Source organism: Hippoglossus hippoglossus, chromosome 4 (genome assembly GCF_009819705.1).
Source record: "Hippoglossus hippoglossus isolate fHipHip1 chromosome 4, fHipHip1.pri, whole genome shotgun sequence".
Lineage (NCBI taxonomy): Eukaryota > Metazoa > Chordata > Actinopteri > Pleuronectiformes > Pleuronectidae > Hippoglossus > Hippoglossus hippoglossus.
In genome coordinates this window covers 1658781-1683922 of record NC_047154.1, presented here as the reverse complement: position 1 = coordinate 1683922, position 25142 = coordinate 1658781, and the positions used below count along the sequence as shown (strand labels likewise).

Sequence of the window (25142 nt, the reverse complement as noted above, 5' to 3'; positions counted from 1 at the left end):
TGAGTGTCCTCACAACTAGAGAGATGTGTGTGTGTGTGTGTGTGTGTGTGTGTGTGTGTGTGTGTGTGTGTGTGTGTGTGTGTGTGTGTGTGTGTGTGTGTGTGTGTGTGTGTGTGTGTGTGTGTGTGTCAGATCAGTGAAAGCAGAAGCATCCACGGTACATTGTCTCTGCTGCTATAAACCGATCAGCCACAATTGTAAAAACAATAAAAAAATCAAGTTACCTGTCAAAATGTTGGGACTGATGTGTTTACTTTTTTATGCATCACATAACATATATGACACGAAATGTAGTGGTGGCAGCCTGTACCACAATATTATTGTCAACACAGCTGAAGTGCACAAACTCTGCATCAAAGGCAATAATTAATTTAAGACACAAAAAAACAATGAGACCAAATACAGATGCCATCATTTCAGTCCATGTCCTGGGTCATACAGTTTATAGCGAGTTATGACTGCTGACATATAGAAGACCAGAAACTGTTTTTAACTTTTCCTTTGGACCAATGGACCTCCGGAAGGGCCCCTGATTATCACTGAGCTCCACTGGCAAACTAAAAGTTATCAATGAACATACTCAAGTTACTGCACTCCCACCTTTGGACTCCGAGTCCACCTCACTTAAAAACAGATCCTAACACACACTCTCATGGCGGCAGGTTGTTGAATGGTTCCCATCAGTACCAAGATGGTACCAACAAGCGGGCATTCCACATACTGTCTGAACTTGTTCCAGGTCTTAGCCTAGGTGCAGAGGGTGTACTAACCCACACACACCAGTAACACTGTAAATTACTGAAATCAAATGTTCATCACTTACACATCACCGATCCCATGTTGCTGCTGTCCTTGCTCTGAAGCAAATCCACACAGAAGGAAGGGGCCGAGCCGTGCAGCTAAATCAGCATCCAGTCGGACATCCACAGCAGCATAACAAATAACACGCAGACGCACACTCACACACACACACAGGTCCAGTGATACCACAGCCCAGTCCTGAGGGCTGTCAGCTCTCCCCAATACTTCTCCCCTTTTCTTTAGTGTGTGAGAGAGCAGGAGAGACAGAGAGGGAGCGAGAGAGACAGGGGCATGTGAACGTGTGAGAGTGCGGGTGTGAGTGTGTGTTTTTGTCAGAGCAGGGGTCTGAGCCTCTCCTGGCAGCCTTGTGACCAGCTGAGCGGCTCAGTTCTTACCAGGGTTTTAGACAATTATTCTCAACAATACTCTCTTCAGGCAGCGGGGCCCTCCCTTCCCCTCTGCATCCTTCCCCTCTATTTTTTCATGTGTCCCGTTACACTTTGTCCACACTGGTCATGTGGAAGCAGCACAACAGTAGCAGCTGAAGTCAGTGTGTACACAGGATGCATCCGCTTACAGTGTTGCTGTAAATATGGTAAATATGCTTTGAGATGCTGGTTGATGAGTAAAACTGTGACATAGCCTGTAAAGCAATCAGCTATACTGATTAAAATAAAATGAAAAAAACACTGCAGCAGCACCTGTTTTCATGCACACTTTCGATTTATAAATAAAAAACAACACTGGAAATCTAATCTTTCCTTAAAGTAATACGGGAAACAAAAAGTAATGATGGCATAGGTCCCACTTATTTTTCTGATAGTTTTCCAGATTTGTTAAGAACTGCACATGGCACCCTGATACGAAAGTTGCTCACTAGGTGTACGGGCTAAAAAAAGTATCCATGGGCTTCCTCACATTTCCACGTTTTTAAATGGAACAGAATAATATGGCTCGAAAACCAGAGCTCCTCCTTGGGGCTGCTATTTTCCATTGTGTGAGGTTTCCCTGCTGCTCTTTTAATTACATTAGTGTTCCCTCTTCCTCTGCAGTGATGGAGAATAGGGGCCACCAACTGTTTGTCTTGATGCCCATGTACATAAAATTGGCCAAACAGTGTAGATGCTGTGTTCATGAGCATTCCTGTCATGTTAACCTGCATATTCCTAAGGAAAGTTCAACGTACACTAAGTTTTCTTCATCACAGACATAAAGACTTTTTTTTGGCAGAGAGTAGCATGATTTGTTTCTTATGTCAGTTCCTTCAAAACACACATTTCCTTGAGGAATCTAGTTGTTATCTGTTCTACTGTGTTGTGTGTTTCTCCACACCATCAGGTGGTTTGAATGATCAAATCCCCATTTTAATCTGCATGTCACTAACCAATCAGATAAATGTCAGCCAGAGACATCTGAAACTACAGATCCCGAGCTACATGGCACAGCTTTCTTCCTTGAGGTTGATGTCAGCTTCTAGCATCTCCTGTCTCCCAGTAACACCTCTCGTAAACTAACCCCCGCCTCTTTCTCTTCCTTCCACCTCTTCCTCCTCCTCCTCCAAAGCCTCTCTGAAAGGCTCAACGCTCCTGAAGCACACATATACGTCAGAGGTCTGCTTGTTGAAAATAGAACTTTCTTCAATAAATCACCAGTCACCGTGGCTTGTTGTTTTAGAGCTGTTGTGAATTTAGTGTATATGTGTAGCCAAAGTGCAAAGGATGCAGCCTTGCAGGGCAAACACACACTCACACTTACACAGGTAATAAGATGTTCTTTATCAGATCCTCCCGAAGTTGCTCTCTCTTGTTAATGCTCTTACTGTCGTACATGTAGAGGCAGTTGAGAGGAAATATGTTCAGCCCTGCTACTTAAATTACAACAAAATTCCTGTCTACACAGAAAATAGCAGGAACCTCACATAATGCACACCCACGGCCGACAATAAGTACAGAGTCAAAAGCAAAACTGTGGTTTTGGTTGCTCAATCAATAAGTCTAGACACAGCGATTGTTCAGTCAGTGTGTATACTGTGTTTTGAGTCATTGCACTGACCACTGATTTTATCACATTACATCTCCTCATTGCTGGCTGTCTTGACTCTAAGTTAAACTGATTGTCCATGGATAGCAGCAGAGTCGCTCGTAGAGGAGCAGAGGATGTGGAAGACAGAGAATTGACCAGTATCTTGGGCACCTCTTCCAGATACACGGCTGATGTTTCATTACTTTCTTAACACATAACATTGCCATGTTGAAAGCCAGTAATATGCCTTTTGTTTTTTAAGGTTAGTTATGAAGTCATAATAATAATATGCACTTTAGCCCCCAATAAGCCAAACAGCATTATACATTTCCGCATTAATTGTTTTGTTTTCTCAATTTAAAAATAAAACGTAACCTCTTGTCTCGAATAGTAACGTTCTTAGGAGGAATGTGCACAGACACATTCTCTTCCTTGCATCCCTCCACGCTGCAGTGTTTCTTCAGTGTAGTTTGTGGTGGTTAGCCTGTGGTAGCTAACAAGCTGCTAGCTCAGCAACATGTCTGCTTGGTGTCACGTACGGTGTGGTGGAAGTGACAGGGAGAGGGGGTGGTGGGTTCAGAGGCTGGACTGGTACCGGCTGGGTGGGGCTGAGAGACGAGTGCGATCCCGAATGACATCATACGGGGGAGGAAGTACGAAACGAGATTATTCCTTAGAATGGACTCAGTGAAAAAGTCTGCGGAGTGACTGTTTTCATACTTTGAGGGTCCCTACTGACCCCCTTCAAGTCATCACGGATAGTAAAAGCCCAGAAATGTATTTTACACAATATGGGCCCTTTAATCTTAAGCATTGTAGTTGCATTTTAGTCAAGTATTTCCAATAATAAATCCAAAACCTTTCAATCATTCTCTTTTGCTTCACTGATGCAAATGAGCTCGTCTACCATGCTTTAACTTGAGGAACCTGCTTAACAAGCCAGGACAAGAACAATGTTCACTTGATAAGCTCATTCCTCTGCAGTAGATCAAACTGTGAACAGTCCACAGATTTTAGAACAACAGCTCTGAGGAAGTGATTCACAGTGGTCAGTCACACAGCTCACAAGCATGCACACAAACAGCACATGAGCCAAACAGCACAAGGTCAGTAGGTTTCAAGTTGACAACAGTGGGGAAAAAACAGTAACGTTCTGTGTTTATATACTTCTTTTCTAATCTTGACGATCACTCAAAGCTCTTTACAGTACAGTCTATGCCATTCACAAACACATTCAATCAGTGCATCTATGTGGAATAGGGAAAACTATGGTGGCCCTGAGAGCTCAACGCACAGCAACTTAAGAAAACACATGCAAGTGGACAAAACACAAGCAAAGTAAGAAAACATCTTCATCAATTTCACAACACAAAACAACACATTACAGAAACGCACTGCAAATACAGAAATGGGCAGCAAATACAGAAAACGACAACGGAAGTGTTTCCAGAGGACAGCTAAAAGCGATGGACACTGCTGCCACAGGAGACACAAAAACGTCCAATACATCATACAAATTCGGTTCCACACAGGGGTCGGCAACCCGCGGCTCTGGAGCCACATGCGGCTCTTCAGCCCCTCTGCAGTGGCTCCCTGTACAGTGTTGTGCATATTTTTCGCGAACGGTGAACTTAACGAATCAGTTTTCATATGATTAACGTGAACGTCACGATGAACGTGAGTGAACGTCACGTTCATTTTTTAAATCATCATCGTATCAGGCCATCATGAAATACCAGGAGCGGGCGAGTGAGTGTGTGTGTGTGTGTGTGTGCTCGTGCTCGTTCTCCCAAATAGCGCACACACACACTGGCCCCGGGGCTCCGCCCCCGCTCACTCGCTCGGAGAGACACACAGTGAGATCAGAGCTCAGAAGAGGGGGCAAAATTGCTCTTTTGATAGTAAAGGTGTCCTACCCCTGCACAATATGGACAATACATTGCCTCACAAACAGGGGCTTGCTTGTTAGCGCTGTTTATTCAGTTTAACAGGAAAAAACGGCATGTCTCTAGCCCAGACCGTTGAGGAGTCATGACGCTCTAAAGACAACATGATATTTGAGATCGTATATGGCCCAGTGGGTCTCAGAGGGTTAACAGCAGACATCTGCAGTAATAAAGTTTATTATTTATAAAAATAAACCAATTTCTGTATTTGCTGCGCATTTCTGTATTTGCAGTGCGTTTCTGTAATGTGTTGTGTTGTGTTGTGAAATTGATGAAGGTGTTTTCTTACTTTGCTTGTGTTTTGTCCACTTGCATGTGTTTCCTTAAGTTGCAGTGCGTTGAGCTCACAGGGCCACCGTAGAAAACAGTTGGTGATTCTATATCCCAGTCTCCCCATTCCGCATAACGAAGTTTATGAACCCCAGATTGTCCTTGACGGCTGTGTATGAATGATTTGTGATTAAAAGTGCTGCACATTGATGAACTGTATGAATGTATGTTTGAATGTGTGACTGGCAAAAGCTGTACTGTAAGGGGCTTTGAGTGGTCATCAAGACTATAGTATATATAAATACAGACCGTTTACAAACACACACACCCATAAGAAATTAGATTGAAAAAAGTATGCTGTCCTCGTCATGCAAATTTGATTATTACATTTGATAATTCAAATCACATAATCTAACTAATTAGATTATGTAAAGAAAATCAATCAAATCTCAAGTGCATCCATGATGTCCTACCATGCTTTATGATAATAGATCTTAGACTACTCTGGTATCTTTAGTACAAGGAAATTGCACACTGAGAGCTGTATGAGTGAAAGATTGTGGGAAAAAAAGATGCTTCAAATAAACGACTATGTATGTATCCATCAAGATACATAATGTGGACTTTGTTGCTTTTCATAGTGCATCACCTGACCTTCTCCATTGCTCCTGTCATAACTATTACATCCACTAGAGGTTAACTAACAACAAGGCATACTGCTGCGTGTTTGATATGGACTCTTCTTTCTGTCAGGCAGTTTTCGTCAACACTAGAACCAGCTTCCATGAATTTCAGCGAATTAAGTCTTAGCAAGGCATTGCTGGTTCAAAAGTTTGAACCATAAGTCTGTTGCTATGGGAGGAGCTACCGCAAGAGATTCTCTGCCATTTTGTGGAAAACATGAAAAAGCGGTTACGGTAGAGAGATGCCTTCTGAAACCTTCAAATGAAAGATGCAATGACTTAAAATTCATAAAAAGCAAGTAAAGCAGTTGTGTTCTCTGAGCCCTGATTTCTTTGCGACAGAAATTACAGTCTTTCCACTACATGATTCTTGTTCATTTGAGTTCTACTGGCAGTTGGCAAACAAAAAATTGCATTAAGCGCCACCAACTGGTATGTGTGTATCTATGTAAAGTTTGTTTATCAACGTTATCGAAATACAGTTCTCATACTACCAGTTCAAGCTATTTCTGAACCAGCCCGAGCCTGGTGTAAAAGAGGTATTAGTCGATCATCTGCTCACTTCACTTTGACTCAATCTTTGCAGTGAGAAAATTATTCCAAACTGTCAAAGTGCTCTTGTGGCCGACTGGATCAATTCTGCTGTTCAACTGTGTTGTTGTGAATATGGCTGGTCAGCTGGCCTCTGTCCAGCTGACAGAAAGAAAGACAAAGGATATGGTGACCCCCCCCCCCCTATATCTGAGACAGGAAAAGGAAGCCGAGAGAATGCAGTACTGACGTCATGACAACAAAGGTTGGGGGCTGGTGGGTGGGGTCTCTGGGTAATACAACAAACCCAGAGCAGCTATCAGAGGGTAGTGCTTGGAATTGCAGGAATTGTTAATGGTGAGAAATTCTTTTAAAGATCCAGACCTCCTTGTGTTTTTTCCTCCCCTTGTCCAAGCCCAATTATATAGTCATTCAGTTCGGAGAGCTGCCATGATGATGTAGCTCACTGTATTGTGGAAGACACAGTGTTTGTGTACTGGCTGGTCCTCACATTCTGACCCACTTTTAATGGGCTGTTTGGGTTAGAATCAGGTTTAGGTTAGGATTAGGGTAAGAGTTAGGGTTAGACATTTAGTTTTGATAGTTAGGGTTAAGGGATAGGGAATGCATTATGCCAAAGAGTGTCCTCACTAAGATAGATGTACGCGTGTGTGTGTGTGTGTGTGTGTGTGTGTGTGTGTGTGTGTGTGTGTGTGTGTGTGTGTGTGTGTGTGTGTGTGTGTGTGTGTGTGTGTGTGTTTAGTCGATGTAAAACTGTCTTGGAAAAGCATATTCACGTTCTCGCACACGATACCACAGAAAATAAGTATGGCCGATTAAATGTATTCTCTGAAATTAATTATCCACTAGTTTGGTGCTGGTGTTAAAGCCTCAGATACTCCTCAACACGACGTCACTGGAGAAGCATGAAATGTGCAGGAGGATAGAAACCTTTTGAATAAAACGAAACCATCTGTCCCAGCTGCGACCTCTGACCTTCCCACTTCTGTGTTCAGGGAAGTTATTCGTTATTTGTGTACATGCGTACAATATAACTAACAACACATGGACTGATTTTCAGCAAACCTGATGAATTACTTGGGAGGTTATCTCGAGTTGTTGAAATTTCTGAGCTGATTGGTCAAAGGTCAGAGCCAACAGAAATATGGTCTGATTCCTACATGTGCAGTGCAGGGTATGCATCACTCCTCTGGTGAGTTTCATTTCAACCATCACTGCACAGGTCCGTATGGCTTTCTCGTATAAATGTATTTAATACTCAAAGGTTATGTTAAATCAGTTGTAATATTGTTAGAAGATTGTTTTTACTTTGAAATGGGTCCCCCTCCCTGTGTCATGCTTTGGTACATTCACCCAGGAATCAGTTTGCATTTGGAGCAGAGAGAGACAGTTGGTCTGACAAGAGGATGTAAACTGATGCAGTCCAGTTTCATGTTGTATAATTACAGTGAAAACCATCTAAAGAGAGCTGCTGTGTCGCAGCGTTTTTTTGGTGTGTGTCCTGAACTCACTACGTGTGTCTCTTTTTTTTTAACTCCTTCCGAAACAAATGCACATGCTGTCTGGACTGAGGTTTTTACAACAGGTGACAGTGGAAACTCTTCTGAATTTTTCCAAGTGCCAAAATCAACGAAAATGAGAAATTCCTTGTAGGAGCTTTAAAGTGTAATGAGAAGATACAGTAAGTAAAATGTAGCACTCCAATTGAAATGTTGACTGAATTATTCTATGATTTAACAACAAATATCACAATTTCCTTTTTTTTGACAAATTACTAAAAAAAAACTGTTAAAAAGCTAACTTTTTACAGTAATTGGCCAAAGAGACACTGCTGTATGACCACTATAGATCAGAAAGGACACATACTACTAAGTAACAGCTATTCCTATAAGTTTAAAATGTAAAAAGAGAATTATGTGAATGATTGGACAGATTCCTCATGGATATAAAATGGGTTGTACTAGCCCTATTAGCTCACCCTATAATACAAAGAAGCAGGTACAACTTCACTACATATAAATCACAGACCAAGATAAATATATTGGGTACAATAAACCAGCTGCACCTTGTCAGTGATTCTCTGTAACATCAAAGATGCCAAGAAGGCATCTGCTGTTATCAAGACAGGACAACACTGCGGTTCTGTCCTGCCAACAAAAACATCCACACACATGTGGAAAACATGTTAAGTACTTGTTGTGTTTAGAGGGAACATATTGTATTTCCATTACCCAAATGTTTACGTGCCTTCAGGCTCTTTTATCATCCTTCCCCTTTATATCCTCCTCTCTCTCTTTCGCACAGATGTTAAATTATCTTCTCCCATGAATTTTTCCTGCAGTTAATTACAAAGCAAAGTACTCAACCATTCTAGTGAAAGACAAAGTGTCCCCTGCAAGATTCTGCTCTGGTGATGACATCCACACTTACTTGTGGCTGTCATGCTAATCCTCTTTCCTCCTTTGCCAACAGATGACGGAAACACTGCACAGCTGCTGTTCTGGATCTCTACTTTGTGGTAATTGCCGATGCCACCGGGGTCTCCCCACAGCAGCCAGAGATAAACCATTCGCTTTCAGCATTCTTTATTCTCACTTAATCAGTAACAAACATAAAGTCAGAACTAAATCAGGTATTTCAGCTCAGTCTCTCAGGGTCTCTCACCAAGTGTGTTCCTCTGATGTCTCTCTCCCCTGTGTGGCAGCTCTGTCCTTGTATGTATAGTATTTCCTTCAGCCCACTAGACTGTCAGCAACACACCAAATTACATTGTGTTACTCCACATACATAGGAGGCAAGTGCTCTTCAAGACTCCTTACAATTGATATCTTCAGATTTTATTTTCTCATACTATGACAGAAAAATCCTTTAAATTAGTTTGACCTTAAACATTTTAATGAGAATATGTAAGGGATAAAAACTTAACAAAATAGCATAAATGCCATTACGGAATTAATGCATCAAATGGACCATATATTTTTTTAATGATGTTGAACCTCGCAGTTGGTTTGAGCTATCGGGTAAATTTGAAAGGGATTTTAAATTTCATGGGGATTTTGTCTGATTTCAGTGTAATTGTGCAGGTTATTGGTCACCTAAAGGTGGAAAAAGTTCTGACATGATTTATGTTGATCTCTTTTTTTACATAAAAACAACCTGGCATTTTAATAGGGGTGTGTAGACTGTTCTGATCTTTATATTTTTATATATCTTTTAGATTTATACATGTATATGTATATATTAGATCTAATAATATAATTATTTCATAGCTTAATTGTTGACCGCAATGTTATTATAACCAATGATGAAATCATAACCATTGGAACCAAACTGTATCAAAGAAGACTTATCATTTGAATCGAACTGTTCTTGGACATGGTCAAAAATGGGTATAAAGTCTATAGCCCAGAAATTTGGTTCTGAGAGAGACAGATATGATGTCAGTAGACATCACTTGTCTGCTGTGCAATATAAAGCTTTCTACAGATTCATTTAGAGATATTAACTTCCTTTACCCTGATTTGCTCAGAGCAAATACATTGAGCATCATCCCTCCCTGCAGCCTGACCTTTCCACGAGAGATGTCACTCACAGGTCCCACTGACACACCCTCCTCTAATAAACTACCAGTTTAGGAGCAGCTCACAGAGCGGGGGCAGGGGATTCAGTTCAAGATAGAGAGCTTCAAATTGTGTCTGAGAAGCGAGCTCCTATCTGCAGGCCTCAGTATTACTCACCCTAACTGCATGCTTCAGTGGGACATGAGTAGCCATTTTAGATCGGGAACCCATAAAGCAGCAGACGCAACCATGAATTATGCATGAAGGGAACACAGGCCTGATGGGAAATTACACGTCCTGGTGCTGTTGTGACATCATTGGCCACCAATAGAAGATTTAGCTGTGAGTCATGTTATTAAGTAGTCTATGAGCAGTATAGGTGTAGATGTGTGTAAGATTATGTGATCATAACAATGCCAAAGGAAGAGCAGGTTTTCTGTAATATATGCATGTATGTTTATAATAGGAATAATAAGTTCTAAAGGAGATTTTACCATAACTTAGAATACTCTTAAGCCAATATTCCCCCAGTAGCAAATTAATTAGGCAAAATATTTATATTTTCACATTATATTTAACTTTTCTGTAATAATTCCCTAATGCCTGCAGTCTCATTGGACAATCTACATTTCTAAATATCATTAACAAATATGAGTGGAGAGTTGTGGGACTGTTTGTGAGTACTCAGATTGTGAATGTGCACACAAGTTTGTAACATATACCATTTTATGAATATGAAGCTTGATGTGCATATTAATATCTGAATGTAATCAATTTGTACATGTACATTAATCAGAAAATATGTTTAATTTGTAAACACCCTGATAACAGACTTATGACTATGTACACTGTACATGATGTACATCATGTACAGTGTACATAGGCATGTACTTACTACATGTCATGTACTTACTACTAATCTACTATATATATTATATGGACACATATAGTGAAGTATATAAACTACATACTAAAGTTGGAGTATGGTCCCAATATTATGGATTATAGTGGATTTACTTTATTTCAGACTTTAGACTTTTTCTCATTTCACAGCACTTAACTGTTATAGTGCTGGGAAATGCACTTTCTTTTTAAGAATGACGCTCTAAGTATGGAAATCAAAGTTAGCCTAGCTTAGTAGAAGCACTTAGGCAGCCTGGCTGAAAATCATTTTCTAGTAGTGCCTCTAAAGCTGGTGAATTAAACTGTTACCTCTCCCTCTCTTTTGACCTGTCACAAACAGGAAGGTAAAAATAAACTATTGTAATTTCTAGAAGAGTAATGTAGTACAGACTATTTCTCAACAAATTTAAAATTGAAAGTGAGCATATTAAATACAAACCATGACCTCACTTCAGCTCAGAAAGAAAGCGACTGGGAATATTTCCAACTGTTAAAAATCTATATATTCTAACCATGATTTAAATGAACAACTACTACTGTCATGTGACAGTCATTCAACACAGTCATCTAACACACAGCAAGGAGGCTCTGTCTATTCTACGTGACACTAATGACAAACTAACGTTACAATCAGACAACAGGTCGTCTACAAAAGGACTAGACAGAGAAATTAGAGATGAGAAGACATGCTGAATTTGAATTCTATTATAACTACTCCTCTTAGTTTGTTTCATTTACATTCTGTAAATAAGCAAGTATATGGTTACCTTTAATATAAGGCTTGTGTATACTGTATGTAGTCTTCCAATATAACAATATTGCCACTACAAGAAGCTGTGCTGATGTCCTACAAACAGCTGTGTGGTTCAACAGGAGCGAGTGAGCTCTCTGCTGGTCAATGAACAGCACTGATCTTCCCAAGTCATTTGCATATAACCGCAGTGGTTAACAACCTGGTAACCTCACCTCTCTAATTCATGCAACTCTGCGCTGATCCAGAGAACTTTATCTTAAATGATCATTTCCAAAGAGAAACAAATATCTGGCAGGCAAAAAGTCATTGATTCTGAGGTGTGAATATTTAATTTAGTGTATATGTCATAATAAAACCTATTACACCGACAGTGTGTGTAAGATAAATTTATTCCAAACTTTAAGTTACTTTATATATGTGAACAATGAATAAGAAAACAGTAGTAGGAGTGATGTGGAGGAAACTAATCAGCACATTGGCATCTGTCATTTTTGTCTATTCTGGAACATTTGAACCAGAACAGTTTGAAAATAACAAGAAGACCAGCTACTGGACGGTGTGGTGAGTTTTGATTGTTTATATCTAACATGGATTAAAAGTCCATATCAATAGTTCCATGGTTCCTCCAAACAATATGTTTCACTGCATATATTGCTCACAGTATGAAACAGTTTTAAGCCACTTTTCCTGATCATATCACATACTCTTCTGAGCCTGACTCCTAAAATGTTCATATAAAATGAAACTGCAACAGCATATGTGTTTAAAATGTAGGAAACCAATAAATCAATTCAGGCTCTCATGCTTAGCAAAAGCTAGCACAGTTTCCATGGTGACGGACCCCAACCCCCACCACCCACCACCAGATAGCTGCAATGCAATACAGGAAGTGCAGTGATGGAGGATGCTGTGCGACAGTCTCCAGCGTGGCACATTAACCTACTTCCCCACAATAACCCGGACACAGAACCGGAGGAGGAAGACGAGCAGGACGAGGAGGAGGAAGAAGAGAAAAGATGGAGGGAGGAGGGGAAAATGAGTAGAAGAGAGGGAAGGAAAGAGAGATGATGGGGAGGCAGAGAGAAAGGGCAGAAGGGACGGACAAGGATAGATGGCAGGGAATGAGGAATGGTGGCGATGCAAGGTGTGTGGAAAGGAGGGAAAAGGGAAAAGATGGCTAAAGAGGACAAAAAGGGTAGAGAGACAGGACAGGATGAAGGATAAAATTGAAGTATAGTGAATATACTTCTCCAATTAACCCTGACCTTGTACATGTTATTGGTGAAAAAAGAATGCAATCTGGATCTGACTGGATCTCCAGTCATCCTGCAGAATAACTCCTACTCATAATTACTTTAATAAGCCTTGATCACACTAAAGCAACCGTGTGTACAGGATCAGTGCTGTAATTTAATTCTTGTAAATCTTTCAATATCAAACACAGAGAATCAGATACTGCAGTCATAAAACATCCACTCAAAGCTAATCAATAACTTATATATGCTGTCAAATAGAGAACCACCATGATAAATACATGCAGTGAAATGTTGATGATCAGATAAAAAGACAAAACAACAGTGGTCAAACTCAACGGCTGCCCTGTAGTATCCTGATGACATTCATCCCCCTCTGCCCATGTGCAGAGCATCTCTCTGCATCCCTCCTCACTCCAGCGGTCCTGATGAGAGGATGGCGATTGCATTCCCCACTATCATCTGCTCTGCCTCTCCTCATTTTCAACCAATTCAAAGATTTCCATTCGACACAATCGCATATTACAGCACATTTCCCTCACACACAACAGGGGATAGTTCCAGAGGAGAGGGCTCTCCTGTACATTTGTCCATTTTCCCCAGAGGAGAAACACCAAAGGTCTTTGACTTTTACACATCTGAACATGTGCAATACACGGAGGAAGACGAGGGTAAATGACTTACCGACATGAGTGATGACACACTGCACCCTCTGTAGCAGCTCCTGTACCGACATCTCGTCTTCTCTGAGCCAGCACAGCATCTCAGGGTGTGTGTTGCATCCACTCTCCTTTCCTCTCTCCCCGCTGCCACGCCTCCTCTTGTCCCCCTTCCTTCCTCAACTATCTCTCCTGCGTTTGCTCCCTAATCCAGTCAAGTTTTCTCCTCAGCTTTGCTACTAGTTGTTCGTAGTTGTCTCTTTTTTTTTTTTATTTATCTTCCATCAGACCCCTTCCCTCCATCATCCCAGGTCCTTCAAATCCACACAGTCACAAATCCTGAGGATGGTTATGATGATGCCTCTCACAGACATTCAGCAAAACAGGAAGCCTGGAAATAAAAAAATCTGCTTGTAAATCAGGTACAGGTGAAATAAACATCAGCTAGTCAGAGAATATGATAAACACTCGGTCACTGTTGAGTCATCAACTTCATTTATCAGCCAGTTGACCAGAAAATAAACACCAAAGTCACTCATCAAACAAAAGAGGCAGTATGTCACCATGCCAACCAGCAAACTAGGAAGATGTTGAATTAAACAGGCAGGAAATAATTTTCAACAAGAGCCAGGTTGTTAATAAATTTGTAAATCACACAACAAAATAACCATCCAGTAATTAGATTTTTAAAAAGCTCAGCAAAACATCAGTTACTGAGGCACTTCTTCAAACCTTTCATGATGCTGCCAATATTCTCCAGGTCACAATAATCCTCACAGTCCAAGACATGTGTCACACATAAAAGGGAAAAGATGCTCCAATGTATGTCCCATGTAAGTCCCCTCCCCTGACAGAGACACTCCTCAGGCTCTCGGTAGGAAACACTGCTGATGCTCCTCTGATGATTGCTCTGTTTGCTATAATAAAGAAGATGAGTCACGAAGAGGAGGGGGGTGGTAACGAATCAGAGGGCTGCTACACCTGCAGGGCGGAGGGAGAAACACAGAGGGAGAGTGGGGGGGGGGGGGAGGGATGGATTGATGGATGGGGAGGGGGTCACTAAGTCCAGGAGGGAAACCCTGGAGCTGGACCGTACATGGACCGGAGCTGCAGAAACACACTCCCAGTTTATTAGATTTGGAAAGGAAAACACAGCTAATAGACAGTGCTAGTGTGCAGCATCTCAGATTTCACCATCATTATATCATGTGAGCACAAATTAAACACCATTCCTCATTACTGCTTTGGCTGCCTGGGTACTTTCAATACCACCATATAGCAGTGCTAATCCCTGAGGCAATGCCTGCCAGGGGCGTTAGCATCTCATCACCAGAGGCTCCAGGGACTGGGAGCCAGACAACCATTAGCCTGAGACATCTGTGCACAGCCACTTACTGTGCTCCCTCTGCCAGCCAATTACAGGCCAGAGGCTTTCAAACAATAGAAACATGCAGCATCATTGGCACAGCAGCTGCAGTAAGACCATGTATGAAGTTATGTCTGTTCATTCATTACAGCATTATATTCTGCTCATGCTGGATTATGTGCTTGTTTCAGGCTAAATTGGAAAAGAAATAACCGGGGAAATGCACGTTTTTACAGTCCAATGCAAATTTAAAGTGAGATGAGATACTGTGCACGAACAAAGCACAGCGATGTGGGTGTGGCTGTGTATTCATCTGGTCTAACCTCAGTATACACAATCTATGGTACTAACCTTATGCTCCTGCAGCTGGTGTTTGTTCTCATACGGACAGGAGGCCCGGACTCTGTGCGTAATAGTCACATTGTTAATAATTATTTAATGTTTTTGATTTATTCTATAATCATCTTCAGGTTGGTTCTTATTTCTGATTATTAAATACATATGACTTTTGTTTGTCTGCTGTTGTAAACCAGCGTCTCGAGGTCGCCTCGAAGATGGACGAGGTGACGAAACATCCCCGCCGCCCCCTGGTGGCTGTCAGCAGTACAGGTCATAAAGTAGAAGGTGGGACAAAAGAACAGCTCCTCTATGTGCACGAGCACAGGAAAGGCGGGGCCGACTCCAGCATCCGCAGCATCTGATTGGAAGCCACAACATGACGTCGGCGGAAGTTTTGTTCGCCGCCAGAGCGGGAAGATCTTGCCGCTGTTCCACATGACAACAAGCGGCTCCTCGCGGACTTGACATCATAGTTCTGGTTCAGCCTGTGACACGCACTGACTCCGACACTTGGGTCCGAGTTGGTCTTCACAGCGGTTGATATATAAGGTGAGCTCCATGTGTACTGTAGCGAACAACTGGCTAATACTGTTAGCTAACCATTAGTAAACACCTCCGGCTCAGTGGTGTTAGCGGGTCAGTAGCCGTATGACGCTAAACAACGTGAGATCAACAGCTTATAAAACTTAATCACATCGGCAGTGATGGTGCGGAGAGGTGCTCTGCCAGACTTCATTTAAAACTATCAATGTTATTGTCATTCTTCTCGGTTCTAGCATGGCTACAACCTGATAAGCTGAGTACTTCAGCTCTGTTGTCCTAACCTCACTGTCTGGATAAAGACCTGTGCCACAGGTAGCTGTATATCTGCTGTATAACCAAACGTATTGAATATCCTCTTACAGTCGAGCTACGTCCACCTGGTGTTAGTTTTGTATTTCCTGCTGTAATGTCGAACAAATCAAACGTGAGAGTTTACTGCAGCAAACTATTTTCTAGGATAAGATAATATAATCCTTTATTAGTCCCACTGTGGGGAAATTTGCAATATTACAGCAGCAAGAGTCAAAAACAGTCATCAGTAAGTAATAATATACCATACTTAAGTGTTGGTAAATGTAAAAAATATAGAAAAATATAAATTGAATAAAAACTGATATATACAGTTAGTGTAAAAACAAGAACAACGTGAACAGTGAGTGGATTGCACATGAACCAATGTATTGCACAGACAGATTGAATATTGCACAGTTAAGAGAGTTAAAGTGCAGATTTTGGGGACAGGTGATTCTTCTTTAACTTAGCTTTTCAAAAACTGGATAACGCAGATATCACAGTTGGTCATGTTAATTAGCATTTCCACTGTAGTCCCAGTTCGTGTCTTAGTGAAATGACTGAAAGTCTGCAAGTTAAATGTCTGCAAGGCTTTAGTGTGTACTCTCTGCTGTTACAGGTGTTAGTTTGTCTGCATCTTCTTTATAAGGAAAGCCCCATGCTTCAGTTGCTTCTTTGTCTCACATTTATCAATTTGTTTGTCTGTTCATGCATCTTAATGTTGGTTTGGTGTGTTTTTGCTGCTTTAGCCAAAACCAGACATCAGCAGAAATGCAGGCCTTTTTGAAAGGAGCAACTGTTCAAACTACCAGACCCCAGAAAGACAAGTCGGCATCGGGGCCCAGTACAGAGAAGAAAGCCAAGGCTATTCCATGGGTAGAAAAATAGTAAGTATGAAGCCCAAAGGTGGATTGTATGCTGTGTTTGTGTAACTATACGAATCTACCAGAATCAGAAGCACTGGGCACAGGAGAAACTTTTACAGCATTCCTTTACCTGGTGTGATTTAACCAAGAGAATACTGTAGAATATTCATTCCCCCCCTGCAAGATGTTGGAAAACTAATTAGGGTGGTTCGTGATTTTTCTTGTGATTTCATTCAAAACTGACTCCTGATTAAAAATGCTTGACATTTACATTTAAAAAAGAACAAGGAGCATCATATTGTGACTCAAACCACAAACGTCTGTCCTCTGTGAATGAAGAATTATGATTCTTGCAAGAATCATATGTTTTTTTCCCTGCACACGTTTCAAATCCTGCAAACTATCATGTAACTATTTGCATACAAGTTAATGGGACTGCCTTGATTAGAAAACACCTAATGCAGCTGGCTTTTTGCATGGCATGATTATACTTTTTTCACAGTGTAGATATTTTACACACTGTCCATTTACATTTATGTATTTGATACATCACCCAGCCCTTCATGTACTCTCTAGTACCAAAGGTCAATGGTATACACTGAGTGTCCATTTGATTCTATTACATACATCTGCACTGTACTGTGTCTTCATAAACTATTCAGTTGCAATTCCCATTATGTTTGGCTTTAGTTGAAGTTGTCCTAGAGGGCTTAATACAGTCTTGTTTTATCATTGATTTAATGATGGTGGAGTTCTCCGGGACTGTTTGTTGTGAGAAGAAGAATTCAGACTCCCTCATATTCAGAAATTGGAAGGTCAAAAAATAGCTCTCAGTATAATGTAGTCCATTACAACAACTTTAACTATGACCTCAGGAAAGACATGATTGGATTTACACATTTCCAACAATGTGACCTTATTGACTTATGGACAGACACTGGCATAATGGTAGAGCTGTAAGAGATTATATAGATTTTACAAGTGTACCCCAAAAAACTGAGGACTGGGTGTATTAAATCTGTGCTTAAGATCTTATCCTTGCAAGGTTGTATAAATATGCTTAATGAATAAGTGTTGCCAGTATGGTAAATATTATAAGTATCAACAGTATTTCTTTTTGCAAACCACAGCAGGCCTAAGTCTGTTGATGAGGTGGCCTTTCAGGACGAGGTGGTGGCAGTGCTGAAGAAGTCTCTGGAAGGAGCTGATGTAAGTATCCCACTCTGTCAGTGGACATTATTTACACAAATAGAAACTGTGATGTCTTGAAGTTTTCATCTTTGTCACATTTTTCACCTTTAATCATTTTGTTGGTCCGGTGCATAAACACTTATATTGTTTTTGTCAATTGTTTTATCTATTTTTTCCTCAATTCTGTACTTCTTCTAGACACATTTAATTAAATAACAATATTACAATGAATCAGTCATATTACAACCATATAAAGGCAGATATAAAGAGATTAAGTAAGTGCTTTGCTCTCCTACACAGACATGAAGGCAATGTCTCACTGCGTCTCCTTGTGTTTTTATTGCAGCTTCCCAACTTACTGTTCTATGGTCCTCCTGGAACAGGAAAGACCTCCACCATCTTAGCTGCTGCCAGAGAACTATATGGGTGAGTGAACGGTTAATGCTGTGAAAAGCGTCCGCTCTTTACATTTCCTCAAATGTCAGTTAGCTTTTTTCCCCTTGAGTTGATCATTATTCTTTTTCCTGTTCATGGATGAATCTTGTGTCTCCTCCACTGTCTCTCCTCCAGTCCTGAGCTATACAGACAAAGGGTGTTGGAGCTCAACGCCTCAGATGAGCGAGGCATCCAGGTTGTCCGAGAGAAGGTTAAGAACTTCGCTCAGCTCACTGTGGCTGGGACTCGTAAAGAGTGAGTCAACACCGATCAGCACATGCACACTCAAATATAGAGCAATTTTCCAAATGCTTTCTCTGTAATAACCCTATGAACTTTAAAAAAAGATATCATTTTTATGGGGAGTGAGATGTATCTCTTAGTCAGTGAATGCTTAACTGCTAAAGCTCCTTTGCTGTGTTTTTGTAGTGGGAAGCCATGTCCTCCTTTTAAAATAATCATCCTGGACGAAGCAGACTCCATGACAGCACCAGCTCAGGCCGCTCTCAGACGAACCATGGAGAAGCAATCGCGCACCACCCGCTTCTGTCTCATCTGTAACTACATCAGCAGGTCAGCTGGCCGATAGATCATCAGTACACAAACATACTCTGCATGACTGATCCTGACCTTGCTGTGTGTCTGTCTTCTCTAGGATTATTGAGCCTTTGACGTCCAGATGTTCCAAGTTTCGCTTCAAACCTTTAGCCAATCAGATACAAGAAGAACGCCTGCTGGCTATCTGTGACAAGGAGAACCTCAAGTTCACCAAACAGGTAAAAAGAAAGAATATTACAGAGTAATAAAAATCCTCTGCGATGGCAATAAAGAGTTCAACATGAAATTGATGCTAAATACTGTCTTTCTCAAGATGTTTGACTTAAGGCTGCTTCACACTTGAGGATTTTCAACTCTTAACCGATTTTAAAAACGTGGGAGAACACAGACAATGACAGATGTAACAGATTTTTAATCTTATAATTGCCAGAACGCACACACTGGCTGACTTGGACAGAACATAAGACCTCATACTTGCCATTTGTAGTAAACAATGTAACAGTGGCGATTGAAATTGCTCAGAAACTCCCAAGATTCTTCAGTTTTTTATCGCGGTTGGCAAATAACATTTAGGTGCATTCCCACCACCCTTCAGACTTCAGTAGAAAAACAAAACATGGAGGAGGACCAATGTTGTGTGGTCTGCTTTGTAGCGAAAAAAAAAAAAAACTATGGATGTAGTCATGGCTGAGAAGGTGGAATTGGCTTATACATTTTCCATCGTGAGCTATATTGTTGTTTGTAGTTGCAGTACGCTACATCCGGTGGGTGACGCTTCCTGGTCAGCCCACTCTCATTGGCTTTTGCATGTTTCTGTTGGAGCTGATTATGGATTTGAGATCATGGGGCCTCCAACTTATTCGGTATTATCAGGATTGTTTGGGAAACCCCTCACACTTCAGGATTATCTGGGACGATAATCAGCACCGACTGGCCTAGTCGGGAACACCCCTGCAATTGTCGGAAGAGGCGAATCAGGTCTAAAATCATCCCAATAATCCTCAAGTGTGCAGCAGCCTTTAGAGAAGAGGCTTTCAAGTGGAAGCAACGGTTACTACAGTCACAGCTGTCGGAGTGAGAGGATTTTCTGAAACCGAGTTCCCACTACGTGACTTGGAGTGAGTTCATACTACACTACTGACTAGCGTTTGGGGGTAATACACTTCTACATTTAATTCCAAACACACATGAGAAGAAACACCGACTGATCCTCATGCTTCAGTAGACAGTTGTATAGAATGGATCGAGGCTTCAGTTTCTTTTCTTTTTTTTGTCTGAACCCGTCCAAGCCTGATAAAGTTTATGTAGCTGCACAGAGTTTGTGTTACCCTGTCCCTCACATACATGGCTTTGCTTAATTTCCCCAATTACAGTGTGCAGTGGGAAAAATCAGGGGGCACCTCAGCACTATATGTACTTTCACCACCTTCACATCATCCTGCACTCTGACAGGTTGGAGTTGACTCTGACTCCAACTAGATTTCAAGTAGGTTATATATCTGGAGTCTGCTTGTTTGGGACAAGTCTGCGAGCCTTATTGAAGAGGTCACACATAGCGTTTGGGGACTGCCAGTCAATCACTTATCAGGGGCTTTGGTCAGCGGCTGGCAAATTGGGCTGAAGATCATGTAGTGTTGACTGGGCTTTAGCAATCACTGAATGGTATAAATTACCAAGTGTTCCAGTAAATAACAGGAAGAAAAAAATCTGTAAACTGGCAAACCATAATGAGGCAGATGATCTGGTGTATGGAATAGTTGTCTTGCTTATAATTTGTATATACTACAAGTCCATATGGATTAAATGATTGGTTAATATGGAAATGTTACATACATGAAGTTAATCGGAAGGACTAGGGGCTTAGGGTTATAATTTCAATCTTTGTACTACAAAAAACAAGTCTCTTTTTGCTTCTGCTCATGATTTTGATTTATTCATAATGGTGCAGCCTCATCATGGCTTTCATTAAACTTCATTCATATGGGCATATGACTTAGACATATATGGGAAAAAAAGCAAACCAATCATTAGGCATAATGATTTCTGACTAAATTAGTGTTTTTGAAAATTCAGCAAGAAAATGTTACGCTATAAACTCTATCACTTAGGAACTGTTAAGAGTGGCTACAAACAATTACCTTCAATATGAATTCATATTCCAAATCTGTTCATTTGACATAATCCTTAGATATTATAAATTAATTGATTGATTCATTTATCTATCCATCTCTCAGGATCTTCTGAAGCCACTATGAGCTGGCAGCATGTTCAACCTGAAGAGAGTGTAGTAGCACAAGTTATTTAGAATGAATAAAATGACAAAAGACTAGTCTGTCTGGAAAATGTTTCCATTTGCACAGTTGTGTATATACTGTATGTTTTCGAGTGCATGCTGTCTTCCTGAGTCACACATTTTGTCTATTGAAACTGTTGTTGGGACTGTTTTTCTACAGCTAACACCAGGTCGATACAGGATGCATTTCAGCCGAAGTGTCTCCACCAGCTGTCTACCAGCATGTTTCATGTATGAAAGTCCAGCATGCTGAAAACTTGTGCTGCTGCTTTACTTACCCAGTCTGTGTAGAAGGAGTATGATGTTTGTTTCTGTTCATCTAGAGTATAGCAGCATTGGTGAGGGTGTCTGAGGGAGACCTGCGGAAAGCCATCACCTTCCTCCAGAGCGCTGCACGCCTCAGCGTCGGCAAAGAGATCACAGAGAAGGCTATCACGGACATAGCCGGGGTGAGACACACTTCTTGTGTTATGTAGGAGACTGGAGCAACTGATGATGCACGATTCATTTCATTTGTTAAATCTTACCATACATTCCCGTCATGTCACTGTTGTGCTCTCTTATAGGTCGTTCCTCCAAAGATGATCGACAACTTGCTCCAGATTTGCTTCAAAGGAACATTTGAGAAACTAGAGATTGCTGTCAGGGTAGGTTTACGGACATGTTTTGTCCCTTTCTGTGTACTAACTTGAAGTCTCCATTATTTTGATAGACTTTTATAAAAAAAATAATTTTAATATTTATATTTTAATGATGAGACAACAAGCCTATTTAATGGCAATGTTTGTTTGAAAACAACAATTTACAGAAAAAAAACTATAGATAGACTATAGATGTTTATAAGTGTATCATGTCAGTACCACCTGAAGAGAATTAATACATTCTTTCCTGCAGTGACAGCAGAGGGCACTAGAGCACTGGGCCTAAACAAGCAAATATGAATAATGCAATTTTACGGAATAAGACATTTATGATCAAAATATGAATAAACCAGGGACAACTACAATGATACTCAGTACAGCACATACCTCCTCCAAGGCCAAACAACATTTTTCTTATGAAACCACATTTACATTCACAAGATCTCGATTTTTTATTTTTTATTTTATCTACACCAAATTGTTTACCATCATAAATATCAGTCCCTTAACCATGACTGTTTTTTTAGCAAGATGAATCAAATATTCTTTGAGAAATCCACAAAAATGTTGGAAAATTTCACAATGTTAAAGAAAGTGAAAGACAATTCCTGGATCCACCCCCTGATTCACATCAACACCAATCTTTAATGGTTTCTTCCTTGTGTCAAGTCCCATCCATCCACAGGCGTTCATGGATATCAGTTTAAGAGGACTGTAAAGGAGTTTGTCATTAGGTTTGGCTATTTTGAATTTTGTGTGGAATGGGTGAACCGGCGCTCTGCTGCCTCAGTCAAGACTGGAATCACCAGCATTACTTCAGGTGGTCTGCATGAGTCTTTTTTCAGTGTTCCGTGTGAGTTACTTAATGTTAAGGTAGATTGCCCTCAGTGTTCTTGTCAGAATGAAAAATGCCGGACGGCCTTTGATCTTTTGATGGTTGTTTAAAAAATTCAGTTCATTCGAGACAATGCGACACCCGGTGTGGAAATATTTTTGTTGTGTTTGTTTGTTGTTTGAAATTGAATATTTCACACTGAAGATTGTAGCCCAAAGCATTACGAGTTAAAAGAACCCCAAAAGCCGGCTTTATCTGTAATGTTCCTCATTAAAGGATCACACCACTGTGGTTCTCCCTGATGTTGACATGCAGTGAGCATGTTAGGCGATGCGTTTGCCTCACCCATCGCACAGTCTCACACGTTGAATGTCTCCTCTGTCAGGACATGGTGGATGAAGGCTACGCAGCCACACAGATTCTGGGTCAGCTCCATGAGTCGATCATAGAACAGGACCTGAACGACAAGCAGAAGTCGGCCATCACAGAGAAGATGGCGGTAAGTGAGCTAATGCAACGCTCCCTGGTGGAGCTACAATGATCCTGCAGGGCGGAAGAAAGAAAAATGGGAAATCACATTTAATTGGGAGAAAGCAAATGCAGCAACGCTGGTCACTACTTGATCAGTACCAACTGGACACATAATAGGTGATTGATGTAACAAAATACATATGAAATCATTTGTATATACGTAGTAAAGTATATATACTAACCCTAATGGACACTATTACTCATGACATGAAAAGTTGGGAACTTGGATGAGTCTGACTGATGACTAACTATGATCAGTTAACTGCAGTGTGAAGACAGATCTGATACATTTTGAATCCATGTCAGTTCACGAGACTAAATATAATTTAGAACTACATTAGGGTTCATCATTCCATATAATGTGATTTAACAAACCGTACATGACATTTATGCACAGACCCCTGTAGGACGGTTGATTTGATTTTTGTAAGACCTGCCTGGGTTTTGGCTGCATTTCCACATTTAGTCTTCCCTTCTCCTCTTATAGCAGTAACAGGAGAGGATGCCACTCCCACTCCTTTTGTCCAACCAAACACAGCAGTAGGTTTTAGCATCTGATGAAGAATCTTGAGTTTCAACAGACAGTCATTTTATGATTTTTTTATTTGGGCCTTAAACTGTCATCATGTAGAATTATTTTTTTCATGGAATGATTCCTTCCTTCCTGAAGTTCTCAGTTTGTGTTTGTTTCCTCTCTGCTGCAGGTTGTGAGTAAGTGCCTGTCAGATGGTGCAGATGAGTACCTGCAGATGTTGAGTCTCTGTTCAGTCATCATGCAGCAGTCCTCCCAGAACAACTAAAGCTCCACAAGGCAGGAACTGCGCTGCCGCCTGCTTCAAACAGGACCAACAGCCTCACTGAGACATAAGCGCTTCACAGACTAGACTCAGCTCGTTTAGTTTGAGACATTACTCCAGCCGGTGGATACCAGATGATGGTGTCGGTGTTTACTGTCACTACTTCCATTCTACTTCCTGTCTCCCTCTACTCTATAGTGAGCACTTCAATAAATAAGGCGCAGCTGTATGAACCTTACTGATGAACCACCATTCAGATGTCTTTATTCCACATAATTCTTGCAACTCTCCAAAATATTTTTGGACACTTTTTCTATTTTGTGAAATAATAAATACTTTTCTGTATCTGTTCAGTGTTTGTTTCTTTGAAGTCATTGCTCATGATTGGGACAGAAACTAAATCAAGAACAACTTCACAAAAGTAAATAATTTAACGATAAGTTTGAAATTAGAGAGATTTCAAGTAGTAGCTTTCATTTTTGAAAACTGAAATATTGATTAAGCAGAATATCAGAGATTTTATCAAACATTGCAGTTTATTTAAAGTGGAAGATCAACAATATGTCTGCAAGGACAGGTCAGCATAACACATAGATGCCATTTGCCAGGGACACTATCAGGAGCTCCAAACAATAACCCATCTACTTAATAAGCTTTGACATTGCTTACATCCTGTCTGTCATGGAAGCCACTTGAATCAACAAATTACAACATAATGAACACTACAGCATTATTAAGGACCTAGATCTTACATTTTTTTGTCTTAACAAAATATCTGCTTCTGTTGTTTGTTTTTTGCAAACCTATTTTTGTAGTTTTTTATAATTTTATTTTGTTTCGTGAGATTTGTTTGGCAAAGGTTTGATGCTGAGATGCCTCAGCGTTTCCATAACCATAACTAGAGTGGTACTAAGTAGAGTGTGTACTTCTGCCAAGACCCAACAGTCCCCTTTACTTAAAACAAGCTGCACCAAATATCACACACTCAAAGATATCAAGATCCATTCATTAGTTTTGGTTTGGATCCGCATCCAAATCCCCCCCCCCCCCCCC

At 40.7% G+C, this 25142-nt stretch overlaps 2 protein-coding genes across 8 annotated transcripts in view; one reads left to right on the top strand and one right to left on the bottom strand.

The window, feature by feature from the left end:
- The window catches only part of mcf2l2 (MCF.2 cell line derived transforming sequence-like 2), a 132937-nt gene extending 119147 nt beyond the window's left edge, over positions 1 to 13790 (bottom strand). For 5 of the 6 annotated variants that reach the window (XR_004613701.1, XM_034583874.1, XM_034583877.1 and 2 more), the window contains exon 1: positions 13429 to 13790. Coding sequence is in view for 5 of the 6 variants with exons in the window: in XM_034583874.1 (XP_034439765.1) it covers positions 13429 to 13507 (79 nt within the window). In the remaining variant the exon portion in view is untranslated. Of the gene's footprint in view, positions 1 to 823; positions 1051 to 13428 lie in introns of those variants that run through there. The other variant, XM_034583876.1, reaches the window with a different exon arrangement.
- Positions 13791 to 15481: 1691 nt separating this feature from the next.
- Positions 15482 to 24440, top strand: rfc4 (replication factor C (activator 1) 4). Of its 2 annotated transcripts, none has more exons than XM_034583894.1 (11): positions 15482 to 15657; positions 16702 to 16829; positions 17939 to 18017; positions 18346 to 18425; positions 18570 to 18689; positions 18864 to 19007; positions 19090 to 19210; positions 21609 to 21734; positions 21852 to 21932; positions 23147 to 23260; positions 23997 to 24092. In XM_034583894.1, the coding sequence occupies exons 2-11, from the start codon at positions 16714 to 16716 to the stop codon at positions 24090 to 24092; spliced, it is 1077 nt and encodes a 358-aa protein (XP_034439785.1). In that variant the 5' UTR covers positions 15482 to 15657; positions 16702 to 16713. The 2 variants fall into 2 exon arrangements, with proteins under 2 accessions (XP_034439785.1, XP_034439784.1); XM_034583893.1 differs by having other exon boundaries at positions 15486 to 15657; positions 16683 to 16829; positions 23997 to 24440.
- Positions 24441 to 25142: the final 702 nt, after the last annotated feature.

Bases quoted from the DNA above. Each gene is read 5' to 3' on its own strand.
- rfc4 (XM_034583893.1), top strand. From the start codon at position 16,714: ATGCAGGCCTTTTTGAAAGGAGCAACTGTTCAAACTACCAGACCCCAG. The intron at 19,008-19,089 runs GTCAGCTGGCCG...TGTCTTCTCTAG, and splicing joins ATCTGTAACTACATCAGCAG to GATTATTGAGCCTTTGACGT. The intron at 23,261-23,996 runs GTAAGTGAGCTA...TCTCTGCTGCAG, and splicing joins CCATCACAGAGAAGATGGCG to GTTGTGAGTAAGTGCCTGTC.